We start from the raw sequence: 12,777 nt of genomic DNA on the forward strand, positions 1-12,777 counted from the left end.
CAGCCCTGTCCCGGAAGTGAAAGTAGTAGAAGTGGGGGAAGAGGAGGATGTGAGATGCGGAGTTTTGTGTTGCAAACCAAGGTAAGAAAACGTGTATTCAGTTTTTATCATTTTGATCAGATGTCGTCTTCTAGTTCTTCAGTTATGTTTCTCAAATCGTTTTAATTAGCATAATTTTAAACAGTATGTTTCAATTTACATCGAAGGCTGAATAACAGTCTTCTTCAAATTATCCATCATGGTCTTTAACAGTTACGCTTGTGTAGTCTGAATACACTATGTTCAACGACAAGAAATAAGATGAAGCGGGTTCTTTAAGACTTAAAAGTCGGTACTTTAAGACTTAAAACCCCGTTTAATGAGACTGTTATCGAGACTGAAAATTGACATTGAAATATAATCATGACTACTCTTTAAACGAAAAATTGATATCATAATTTGCTTTAGACTCCGGGGGTATGTTGGTGTAAAAGGTTGATATTGGGTTTTCATTCATTTCTCTCGCGTAATTTACTACTTTTGCTGTTTTTCTGTAGATGGGCATCATACTTTGCTAACCCGAAGCTGTTTGCCTTGGTGTGGTGCATCGGACTGCTGCTGAACTCCGGTGGAGGGAGTGGCTACCTAAACGGGGTTCTGGCCACCATTGAGAAAATGTAGATGTCTTTATATCTTTTTCGTGCTTTCATTTCAATACACTGATCGTTTTAGGACAAGCACAAAATGGTGAGACCGCATTGAGGGAGAAACATTTTGACAATAAATGAAAAAAACAAACAAACAAACAAACAAACAAACAAAGAAACAGGCCTGGGCCAAAGAATTTTAAAAGATTGATCCATTAGTTTTTAGAAACAGGTCATAATAACAGATAAGGTGGTTTTATTTTGATTACAAAATGCATCAATTCTATTTGTATATCAGAGGCAAACTGAGCAGTTTTGTTTTGCGTTCGGATCAATTGATAGATGTGTTTTCAAATAGGGAGAGGCACATGATACACCTTTAACACAATAACAATAGGACTGTTTGGGGCTGGTTCGAAAATTGAAACAGTGAAACACGGAAAACAAGGTAGTATTTGATGAAAGAAACAGAAGAATAACTCAAAATGAAAGAAACGGAGATGATTTGGTCAACTGCGCTTTGGTACGGTTACAGAAGATTCGGATACCTCTCCGGTAAAAGCCGAAGTAATGTAACGTTACCTTTTTATGACTCCTAAAGGGTAGTCTTGACGTGTATTATCATATTATTGCCTCTAGGTTTGAACTCAAAAGCAGCGATCTTGGCATCATTGCGGCGGCAACCGATGTGGGAAGCCTCATGGCATTGCTGTTTGTTACATACTACGGGGGGAAATCTGGAGCGAGCAGGCCAAAGTACATAGGTATGATTGTGCATTCCTTTAATTCAAACTACGGCCTTCAATAATATGACTCAGGAAAGAGGCTCTATCATATACTTCAAGATGTCAAAAATCTATTAGTAAGTGTTTTTCTGAGACTATCGTGTCAGTTAACATCACCATTGAAACACCCCCTTACACGTAGCTTTGAATTCTTGAATATGAGAGTAACACATTTTATCCTTCTTCCCTAAGGTTACCGTATTTCTTTGTTAACACAAAATGTATTATTTTATGGCGTTACTGTATTACATCTACGTCTTCATATACCAAATTTGTATTATATGTGAAAATGTATGCTTAGTTTGTTGATTTGCCATTATGTGTTATGATTTATTCGAATGCATTTTTTGTGGTCTTTGACCTATTCTAAACTTTGTGCCATATTTAGGTGTAGGTCTACTAGTCATGGCGATTGGTCAAGCCCTGTCAGGCTTGCCTCACTTCCTTGCGCCTGCGTACGACATCGATCCTCAGAGCGTAGCCAATCAGACCATGCAGACCCCCAAGGTACGAGCTCAAATCATTTTACATCCGGGCACTTAATACTGTTGCCACTGGTCTTATATAATTGGTTGTGGTCACATGATACCTGAAGATTCGTTTAATTTCGTTCCTGAAACATTTCGACAAACGTTTGTCACGACTGATACATTTTATATCATTCATCATCACAACTTTACAAGCGGTCCCTAGGTTAATTTGTTTTATTATGATTCATTTTTCTGGAGTGATACTTCTATGTTGGCATCATTTATCTAAGACTTGTAAGAAAGTACTACTAAAGAAGGTTGCACCATACCATTTCACATATATAAGTATTTCACATAAGTATTTCCGCCTTAAGTGTGGAAATGATATAATAATTTGTATGATTTGCCAAAAAATTGGCCCTTTGTTTACCGCTATGGTATTTCATGTGTGCGCGCGTGTGCATGTAGATGCGTGCGGGTGTGCACATGAATGTTTGTGTATGCGCGCGCGTGTGTATTTGTGTGCATCCTACATTGTATATAACATCACAAACACTTTGAACCTTGAACATTGAACGAGGACATCTCTGATGTCATCTCGGGAGACAATGAGTCCTTCTGCACCACTCAGTCCGGTCTTCCATTAGCGATCTCAGCTCTGTTGTTGAAATGTCACTGAGCCCAGCATCCCTTTTTAGATTGTCGATGAGGGTTGTGCGTCTCCTGCCCCTTTTTCTCCTTCCCTCTGTTGGCTCCCAGAGGATAAGCTGGCTGGCTGTCAGCTCGGTATGCCGGACGCAGTGTCCAGACAGTGCCATCCAACACTTTACCTTTATCAGAAACCATACAATATACTACTATAACTTGATAGCTCTTGTTTTCTAGGACGTTTGCCTGGTTAACGAAACGAGATCGGACTGTACACAGGAGCAGGCGGCAGCAGTGTCAGCCCAGGGCGGCTATTATGCTCTTCTCGTGATAGGCCAGGTACGTAGTGAGGCCAATAGGCGACACTCCAGTAATCCGCGCAGGCGCAGAAGGCCAACTATAGGATTGGTACCCTTGGTAAAAGTAGCTGTAAAGTGGATATATTGGTATTTCTGAGCTGTATGTTACAGGTAAGGGTTTCTTCCTTCTAATTGTGTTGAAAAATCAGACTTTCATCCATGTTTGTGGTGTCTGTAGGCAGTAGACTTTTGGTGTTTTTGTGTGATTATCAGGTAGAGAAGGAGGTCAAAGGTCAATTTTTGTAAACAGGGCCAGATTCGTAGGGTTTGTGCCGATTAGATTAGAAAATTATGCTCCAGATTGAAACTTTGGAGGCCTGACAGCCCTACCAATGCATGTTTTTTATGGACTAAAACTCAGGTAGGTGACTTTTGACAGCCTGTTTCTTACATGATCACCATGTATTAAGATAGAAAGCTTGATTACGCTTCTATGGCCAACAGGGAATGCCATGATCCTTTCTTACGCAACTCTCGAGCGATCCCGCCATGCTATACTCTCGCGAGAGTTTGGTTTCAAAATGGGGTGCGAAAACGGTATGCCCTAAAAAAAGGGTTGTGTTTCCGGTTACGGTCTTGGGAAAATTCGGGTTAGTGGGGAGGGATTGCCTTTTCTTCTAAATTTCAATTTCTTTTTATATTTCTTCCAATGTTATCCAAGTAATACAGTCTAACAATATAAAACTTAATGCATCAGGACACTGTAATTTATAAATATATATTGTACATGCACATATATAGTGATAAAGTATAATGTTCAATTTCTAACAATTCTGATATCGATCGAATACTGCAAATAACAAAAACGTCATATATGTAGATATTAAAGGAATTAGTCATAATGAAGATAGCACATTTTGTAACATAATTATAGTGATAAGAATGGGAGTATTCTGCGTCATATCGTTTATGAGTTGAGCAAAAGTTGAAGTGTGGATCCATCATGTATCGCTTTTCTGTACCTCTGCAGATCATTTTCGGAGCGGGCACCGCGCCTTTGTTTCCCCTGGGAACGACGTACATTGATGATCACGTGAGGAAGGAAAGCACGGCAGTGTACTTTGGTAAGTTGGTTTTTCGTATTTCTAGGTAAAGGTAAAAGGTACTCCCATAGCCTTTTTGAGGCCATCGGGGCAGTGGGTTGTAATCCGCTGTGCCTAGGACACGGTATCACAAGGCGGAGCCAAAACCTATCCTTCTACCGCCTTTTACCTCCAAAACCTAAGTCAGGTATCAATTTTTACACATGAATGGAGTGGGAAAAGTTGTGTGAATTGCCTTTCTCAAGGGCACAGGATCTAAAACTGGTGGCATGTCAGGATATTCTAACTCAGGACCTCACGGTTCTGGGCTAAACGCCCTTAACGTTAAGCCAACACGATGCCACTAATCGCATTTCTACCGACGTTTAAAACAGTTTTAAGCACCGTGTTTGCATTCTTACAACATACGTCATCATAATAAAGTAGGTTATTATAAGTCATTAGGTCTAACATTAATCTTCTTTTTAAAGACTTCTTCAAGACATCCTAAATTTTCTTTACCTCATTAACATATCTATTCAGAGTTTTGGTAAAAAACCTGGTGTTCTCAGTCCTATCGTTAGTCACTGACGAAAGACAGTGGATACTGTCTGAAACGTCTGACTGTTTCAAAATCTTATCCAGTTGTTTGAGTAATTATTTTTGGCGTATTAGGTCTAAAATGCCATTCATGGTTTGTTTTAGAAATAACTGGAAAAAATAACAAGAAACACACAGATCAAAAGCAACACATCCGTTTTTATAAATAAACTGTTCTCCGACAAGAATTGCCTCACCGGAATTTTCGACCGAATCAATCGGCCTTGTTCAGCTATCTGACACGTCAGCATTGGGTCAAAGTCTGCCGGAAGTCGGTATCGCCCCCCCCCCCCGTCCCGGTTAACCGGTTGAGAGAGTGTTGATGTAGATAGTCTCCGGACAAACTTTGACCCGGAGCTGACGTCACACCCGCGTAGAAAGCGCATGCCCACAGCATTACGTTAGGATCAGACAGCTGAAGAAGACCAACTGGTTCGGTCGAAAATTCCGGGTAATCAATTCTTTGAGTAGGAAAACAGGTTATTTGTCATTAATATGCAACTTATCAACTCAGATGAACTTTCATTCATCCAGGAATAGCCTACAGCATCCTCGTCGCCGGGGGAGCGGTGGGGATGCTGATGAGCTCGTACCTGCTCAAGCTGTACGTGGACATGGACAAGGGCGTCGACCCCTCGTATCTAGGGTTGACGCCTAACAACCCTCTGTGGGTGGGTGCTTGGTGGGCTGGGTTCTTCCTCACTGGGGCCGCTATGGTGGTCACTGCCTTTAGCGTATTCTTCTTTCCAGTAGGTGGGTTGTCTCGCATTCTACAGATGTATTTGCATAGATCGTTGAGCTGTTTGTGAATTGTTTGCTCTCTGAATCTTTATTACTTTGCATTATATTACTCTTAACATTGAGCTTAATTCCTTCCAAACTTCACAGCAATGAAGAAACCACGAGAACGCGTGAACATTGATGACGATGACGGCATAGAAGAGACGAAACGTATGCTGTTAATGTCCGAGATGGAAGATGGTCCACCTGCATTGGACTCTACTCGTGGGCTCTGGGAGCAGCTCAAAGGTACCATAACCCTTCTTGTCGTTAACAATATTGTATTCTTTATGCAGCAGAAGTGATATATTGCTTAATTGCCATTGGCTTTAAATGAAAGCATATCATTTTAACCTCCGTATATCGAGAATTTATCTTAGGCCTGTCTGGATGTTTGTGTCCTTGTTATTAGAATACACTGTCAGTAGAGTGGCAGGAAGTGAGTGAATGGGAAGATGGTGTCACCGCAAAGGTCAGACTTTCGGAAGTGACAGGAAATAGAGTTCAAAGGTGGAAGAATGGGTCGTTTATCAGACATTCCAGGTCATGGGGTTAATTTGCATGCTTGTTTGTTTGTTTCTAAGCGCGTTGCATTGTGTACGGCAATAGAGAAATTCATTGAAATGTTGATCACCGTCACAGTTGGACCTTCATACGAGTTTTCATGTTTGTCGTTCTTATCTAGAAATGTTCTCCAGCTTGAAAGTGATCCTGACCAACCCCACATTCATGTGTTCCGCTGCCTCTCTCGTAACGATGGTCAGTGGCTTGGGCGGATCCACATTTATGCCAAAATACATAGAGACTCAATTTGGAGTCCCCAAAATGCAAGCCAACTTTCTCATTGGTAAATTATGCATTTCTACTTTCTTTACCGATTGTTTGATCTACTTTTCATTTGTACTCATTTCATGACCATCTTTGTATTTTATCTATGTTTTCTTAATCACTGTAATTAATCATTTTGGTTTGTACTATATTTCATCATGTGTATGATTTAATCTGCATATGGTTATGGTAGCTTGCATTTTGCAGGTGGAGTATGTCCTGTATAAGAAATACTACGATCCTATTGTCGGCACCTCACAGATACTGTCTTAATGAATAGATAAATAAATAAATAAATAAATAGATAGATTAATAAGATATGCAAGATATTTGTCCTTACGTAGGAGCAAGTCATATACATATGATATACATATGATTTGAAATTACCATGCTTGAATTACCATGCTTGTTAACATTAGAAGCTATTTTTCAGTATCAAGGCTGATAAAGAATAATTACCTTCAACGACAGCTTAAATTTTCCTTGTCTACATTAAGTAGAGTGACAAAAGATTATGTTTGTTCATAAATAACGTAGAGTTCTTTTTTTTTTCTCTGTAGCTGTCGTCCTTCTACCGTGTACCCTGGTTGGTATTCTGGGTTCGGCAGTCATTATCAGGACGTTTAAGCTGACCGCTCGCCAGTGTCTGTACATGGCCGCACTGTGCACCGCCCTGGGTCTCATACCGGGTATCTCCTTACACTTCATCGCGTGTCCGCCGACTCCCGTGGCGGGGGTCACCATACCGTATGGTTACAGGTAACTGTGTTAGACCTCCGTGAATAATATCACCAGGTTGCAAAATCATTGGATAAGAAGGTTCTTTATTCACATCTTTATGCAATCAAAAGTCGACTATTACTTGAAATGTTGTAAGGGCAAAACTGACTTGTACTATCTCACACTGCACTTTCATATTCTGCAAGCAAAATGTTCTTATGCGAATGTTTTAATTTGCACTACCTCAACCTCTAGATTTCCAAACAATTACCCAACAACATTAGGCAAATTACTTTCATGACTCGTGATTCCAGAAGTAGGTCAGGGGTAGCCTGTATCGTCCTCCGTCTCGACCGGCATGTCATTTACCGTTCCATACCCACCCAACAGCCCCTACCTGCCGAACGCACCCCGCATCACGGACGGGGACATCAACCTGCTCTCCCCATGCAACTCGGACTGTAGCTGCAGTCTGGAGAAGTACAGTCCGGTGTGCGGTATAGATGGCGTTACCTACTTCTCGGGCTGCCACGCAGGCTGCACCGACAAGCAGACCTTCATACACCCGATGGGTATCCGTCTATCTGTGAGCACCATCTTCCTTGATATGATTTAGATAACTTGGATACCGTAACAAACGTCTTGTGTCTACGGGCAGGACGCACACTCTACTACAAATAGATATAGAATTATCTTAACCCTCCTACACCCGATTGGCATCCGTCTATCTGTGACCACCATCTTCCTTGATATAATTCAGATAACTTAGATGCCGTAACAAACGTTTTGTGGCTACGCGTAGGACGCACATTTTACTACCCTTAGACATAGAATTATTTCAAACAGGAGGCGCTATTCCGGTCTAATAAGCTGTTCCTGTTTAAGACAGAGTACAGAGAATCTGAAATCTTTTTGAAAAAATGTGGTTCTTCTGTAGAAATACTGAAAGAATGTTTGTCGTTCACTGTTGTCTGCAGAACTTCTCAAGTTGCAGCTGCCTTGCAAAACTGCCATTGGAAGTTCTGATGAAGATTGCTGGAAAGTCTAAAAGACCAGGACAGTCAGCTGGAGGAAAGATGCCAGGTGGCAACCCAATGCCAGGTAGCAACCCGGTGCCAGGTAGCAACCCAATGCCAGGTGGAAACCCAATGCCAGGCGGCAACCCGATGCCAGGCGGAAATCCGATGCCAGGTGGCAACCCGATGCCAGGCGGAAACCCGATGCCAGGTGGAAACCCGATGCCAGGTGGTAACCCGATGCCAGGCGGCAACCCGATACCAGGTGGTAACCCGATGCCAGGCGGCAACCCGACGCCAGGTGGTAACCCGATGCCAGGTGGTAACCCAATGCCAGGCGGAAACCCGATGCCAGGCGGCAACCCGATGCCAGGCGGCAACCCAATGCCAGGTGGTAACCCAATGCCAGGTAGCAACCCGATGCCAGGTGGCAACTCGATACCAGGTGGCAACCCAGTGTCGTCAACGCCTGAAAAGAGTCCAGGAAAACCTTCAGGCGTTCCTACTGGCACCGGTCAAGGAATGCCAAATATACCGATGCCCGCCATGCCCAGTTTTGCCATCGGAGTTCCTTGTCCACAGAGCTGCAACAAGTTGATGACTGGCTACATTCCCGCTATGGCCGCTTCAATCGTCCTTGGCGTTGGTGCATTGGTGCCCTTACTACTGGCTACTCTAAGGTGCCTTACTTTACATTGTCGGTCAGGTCTAAGACTAAAATATGCCATCTAGCGTATGCTTTGTGTTTTGTTCGCAAGTCTTCGTTAAACTGTGTACATTCGTAAGAGTAAGAAAGAACCACGATTTCAGGATTGATTGTGTTCTACCAAAGTCTAATGTTGCGGCGGATTGAATAAAGATTCATGTTGATCTTTTGATACTTTTTTCACAATAGGTCCCTTACACCTGAGACGAAATCATTTGGGATGGGCGTGGCGATGTTAATGATGAGACTTTTGGGTAAGTTTTAATAATGAATTCTATACGAACCTCACGTGTGTAGAATATTGATGGCGGCCTTCTAACCACGAAAGTCACATGCTAGATAGTCTCCACCTACAAAACAACAATCCCCTCCTCCAAGTTAATGTTGTGGATGAACATCTTTGCTTATCTAGGATGCGTCCTGAATAAGCACGTCCTGGATATCAGGGACCTGTAGTCTTGCTCTCGACGCGTTCTAGATATCCAGGATGTACTTCAGAGCTTCTTATGGATAAGAGCGCTAATTGTATGCAACATGCGTTAAGAAGGGGGAGCGGGATCCGATGTGTACTGCCTCCACTGCACAAAATGGTATCTTTAAGCACACCGTAAATAATGCGTAGATGCCGTAAAGATGCGACACCATCACGCTTACTTTAATATGTGCTGAAAGATCTAACTTAAAGATTCCATGCAGAGCTCTTTATCCCCACGCTCAAACCGTTAACCATTAACTCTCTCTCACTCTATTCTTCTACCTTTCCCACAGGCTTCATCCCATCGGGTATCTACTTTGGGGCGATGGTTGACACCACCTGCACGCTATGGGGCTCTACCTGTGGTTCTCCCGGCGCATGTCTTCTCTACGACCATGACCAGTTCCGACACCGATTTTTCGGGCTATCGCAAGGTATCGGGGCTGCACAGATAGTTGTGACGCTAATCGCTGCATGGGTGTTCAAGCGGCGCGAGAGGAGCGATCCTGCGAGCAAGATCGGTGGACTTACGACGAGAGACATGGCGACATCCATGGGGTCTCTCGCGGTATCAATGTCATCTTTGAGGATGGTTGGTTTGACCCACGTCAGTGCCTCTCACAAAGCTTCGGACAGCAACGTAGGTACTCCAGAGGTTGGAAAACGCTCTGAACAACCCGTAGACAAGGTCAATCACACTGAAGTAGAAATTCCAGCAGCCAGTGCAGCGGAGGTAAAAATTCCCAAAATCACTGTCGACCCACCTGCCTATTCGGATGCTCTTAAAGCTGACGGACAGTCACCACACAACGCAACTCCCAGAGGTCTCGGACAGCAACATGGGTACCTGTCACTAAGCCCAACAGCCTATCAACAGATGTCAACAAATGTCTCCAAACAAGAAGAACCCGCAGAACCCAAGGGGTTCCAAAAAGACAAAAACCTTCAAGAGATCCCCACACGCAACGAAGAGCAATCGGCCAATGAAACAAGCGAGGAGGCGAAAGCTGTAGAAGAAATGCTACAGCTTGCAGATGACCAAGTCAACGCCATGCCAACAGTAGATGTCCGTGCTCAAGGTGACAAAGAAGTCCAGGTCGCCCCTGAAGTTTTGCCAGTTGTTGACCCGGGGGTTGGTGCAGTCGACACCGGAAACCCAGAAAATGCTGTCAAATCAACTAAAGATGTAGAAGCCGAAATCCATTCCGATCACGCCACCATTCTGGATGAGAAGCAACGCGATGAAGTGAATCCGGATGAGGTGGGAAAGTGTGCTAATGGTGAAGCCGAAGTTCATCCGGATCACGCCACCGTTTCGGATGAGAAGCAACGCGATGAGGTGAATCCGGATGATGTGGGAAAGTGTGCTGATGGTGAAGTCGAAGTTCATCCGGATCACACCACCGTTCCGGACGAAAAGCAACGTGATGAAGAGAATCCGGTGAATCCGGATGAGGTGGGAAAGTGTCCTGATGGTGAATCCGTGGTCCATCCGGATCAACCCACCAGTCCGGATGAGAAACAACCTGCTGAAAAGAATCCGGTGAAGCCGGATGAGATGGATGGATGTGCTGATGGTGAAGCCGTGGTCCATCCGGATCAACCCACCATTCCGGATGAGAAGCAACCTAATGAAGAGAATCCGGTGAATCCGGATGAGATGGGTGGGTTTGTTGATGGTGAAGCCAAAATCCATTTGGATCAACCCACCATTCCGGATGAGAAGCATAGTGACAAGGCGAATCCGGTGAGTCCGAATCAGAAGGTTGAGTCTGTGGGCGCCGGAAGTGAGCAAACCACAAGTGCTATCATACATGAGGAGAATGACGACAAAATGCCTTTTGTCTAAAAGTAAATAAAAGAGGTGCTGCAGTGGATAGAAATATGTTATGCGACGTGATGGTACAAAATATCAATAACAACCGTAATGGTATAGCATATATATATATATATATATATATATATATATATATATATATATATATATATATATATATATATATATATATATATAAGTAGACGTAATGGTATAACATATAGTCAACAATATACATATTATCATTATTTCAAATTCTTGATCAATGGTAAAGTTATAAAATCAGTTGACCATGATTATCTACGAAGCGATTGTTGTATGGAATCATTTATGCAACACAAGTTTTCAGTGTTCACCGGACTACTTAATCATGAGCATTTTAAATAAAATTTATTAGTTAATTTCATTATTCTTGTATACAATAGTTCTTCCTGATTTGCTTGAAATTAGCCTCGACTTAGCAATTAAGTTACAAAGTTATTATCGTAAAAAGGTCTATACTGTCAATTGGACTTTATAATCATAGCTTAGTGTTTTTAAAGGATTTTCTAGTAACTATTAATAGTGATTCATATTTTGTGTCTAGGATATTCGTTAATATGCATATGCCTCATACAAAACGAAGATGACTAAATTGTGCATGCTATACATTGTATGCTGTTGGTACATGCTATTTAATCCCTTTTAACCATTATCATTGGTACGCATTATGTTTCATTATATACAAGAAATGTCGGTTCATATATCGTGACTGTCACATTTGGTTATACACACTGCGACTAAATTGAATAATTAAACCTAACTGAACAATTGAAAGATAACTGTCTATTCTAGCTTCGACCTAGGTTTTTCACACTTGCTTAAAACAGATAATGTAGTTTTCATGAATATGTTATCATAGTTTTCATTGAAATATTATCATTATTGCCAGTCAACTTAATGTATGCCGTAACAATATTTAGGTATCGCTAATGATCCCATATCAAATTCTAATAGAATGTATGCCGAGTTTACTTTCTTTGAATTCTAATAGTTTCAAGATAAGTTTATAGAATCTATATCAGTTGAATTTCAGATTCTTGTTCATGAATGATAATAGTTTAAGCAAGGTTTATGGCATCTATACCAGATTCTGCGTAAGAAACTAATCCTGTCCTGATCAAATTAAAGTTTATTTAAAACCAATTTAGCTCTAAATGTCACTGACTGGCTGTTGTCATTTCTCTTTAATCTCCCTTGAAATATTCACCCGGCTTGGAGCTAAACATAACATAAACATAAGTATGCCATTAATGCAGAATTAAGGAAAACAATGTGAGTAAACTGGTGGCCTAAAACTTGCGTATCAACATACCCTCTACCCCTTCTGATTATTATCTAGACGTATGACCTTGCCTTGACGCCTAAATCCGCTAGTCGCCGTTTACATTGCATATGACAAGACTGAAGTAAGGCAGAATCTGGGATGACACACGGATGACACGACACTTAGAGGTCAAAAGTGCATGGCCTCTGAACAGCCGTCATTGATGTAGCCGCCCCATGATGGACACTTGTCCCATCCGAAATTTCTCTAATTCCCATATCACACAAAAAAACTTAAGTTGATGGCGTTGATTTTCATTTACCTTTTCATAGTGGGGCTTTTTTCATCAAAGACGTACAATCATGCGTATAACCAGGCGTATGATAAGGCACGCACAAACAAATCTGCTTCAAACTTCTTTCCCTAAAGCGACACAAAACCGGCTGTATACACATGGTACGAGTAGAGCCAATAAGGAAACTCACATTCACCCTCCTCCCCCCCCCCCCAAAGAAGGAGACAAAATATGTCGCGTCGAAACACAACTCTTCAAGGACACTAGTATAAGGTTGTAGAGTTCAGCCTCTAAGTGCCTTCTTAGCCAACATCTGATATATGCG

At 42.1% G+C, this 12,777-nt stretch overlaps 1 protein-coding gene across 1 annotated transcript; it reads left to right on the top strand.

The window, feature by feature from the left end:
* The first annotated feature begins 8,753 nt into the window (after window positions 1-8,753).
* LOC136424269 (enolase-phosphatase E1-like) lies at window positions 8,754-10,975 on the top strand. The gene is made up of 2 exons (XM_066412802.1): window positions 8,754-8,814; window positions 9,329-10,975. The coding sequence occupies exons 1-2, from the start codon at window positions 8,781-8,783 to the stop codon at window positions 10,882-10,884; spliced, it is 1,590 nt and encodes a 529-aa protein (XP_066268899.1). The 5' UTR covers window positions 8,754-8,780; the 3' UTR covers window positions 10,885-10,975.
* Window positions 10,976-12,777: the final 1,802 nt, after the last annotated feature.

The sequence above is a fragment of the Branchiostoma lanceolatum genome, chromosome 18, assembly GCF_035083965.1.
Source record: "Branchiostoma lanceolatum isolate klBraLanc5 chromosome 18, klBraLanc5.hap2, whole genome shotgun sequence".
NCBI lineage: Eukaryota > Metazoa > Chordata > Leptocardii > Amphioxiformes > Branchiostomatidae > Branchiostoma > Branchiostoma lanceolatum.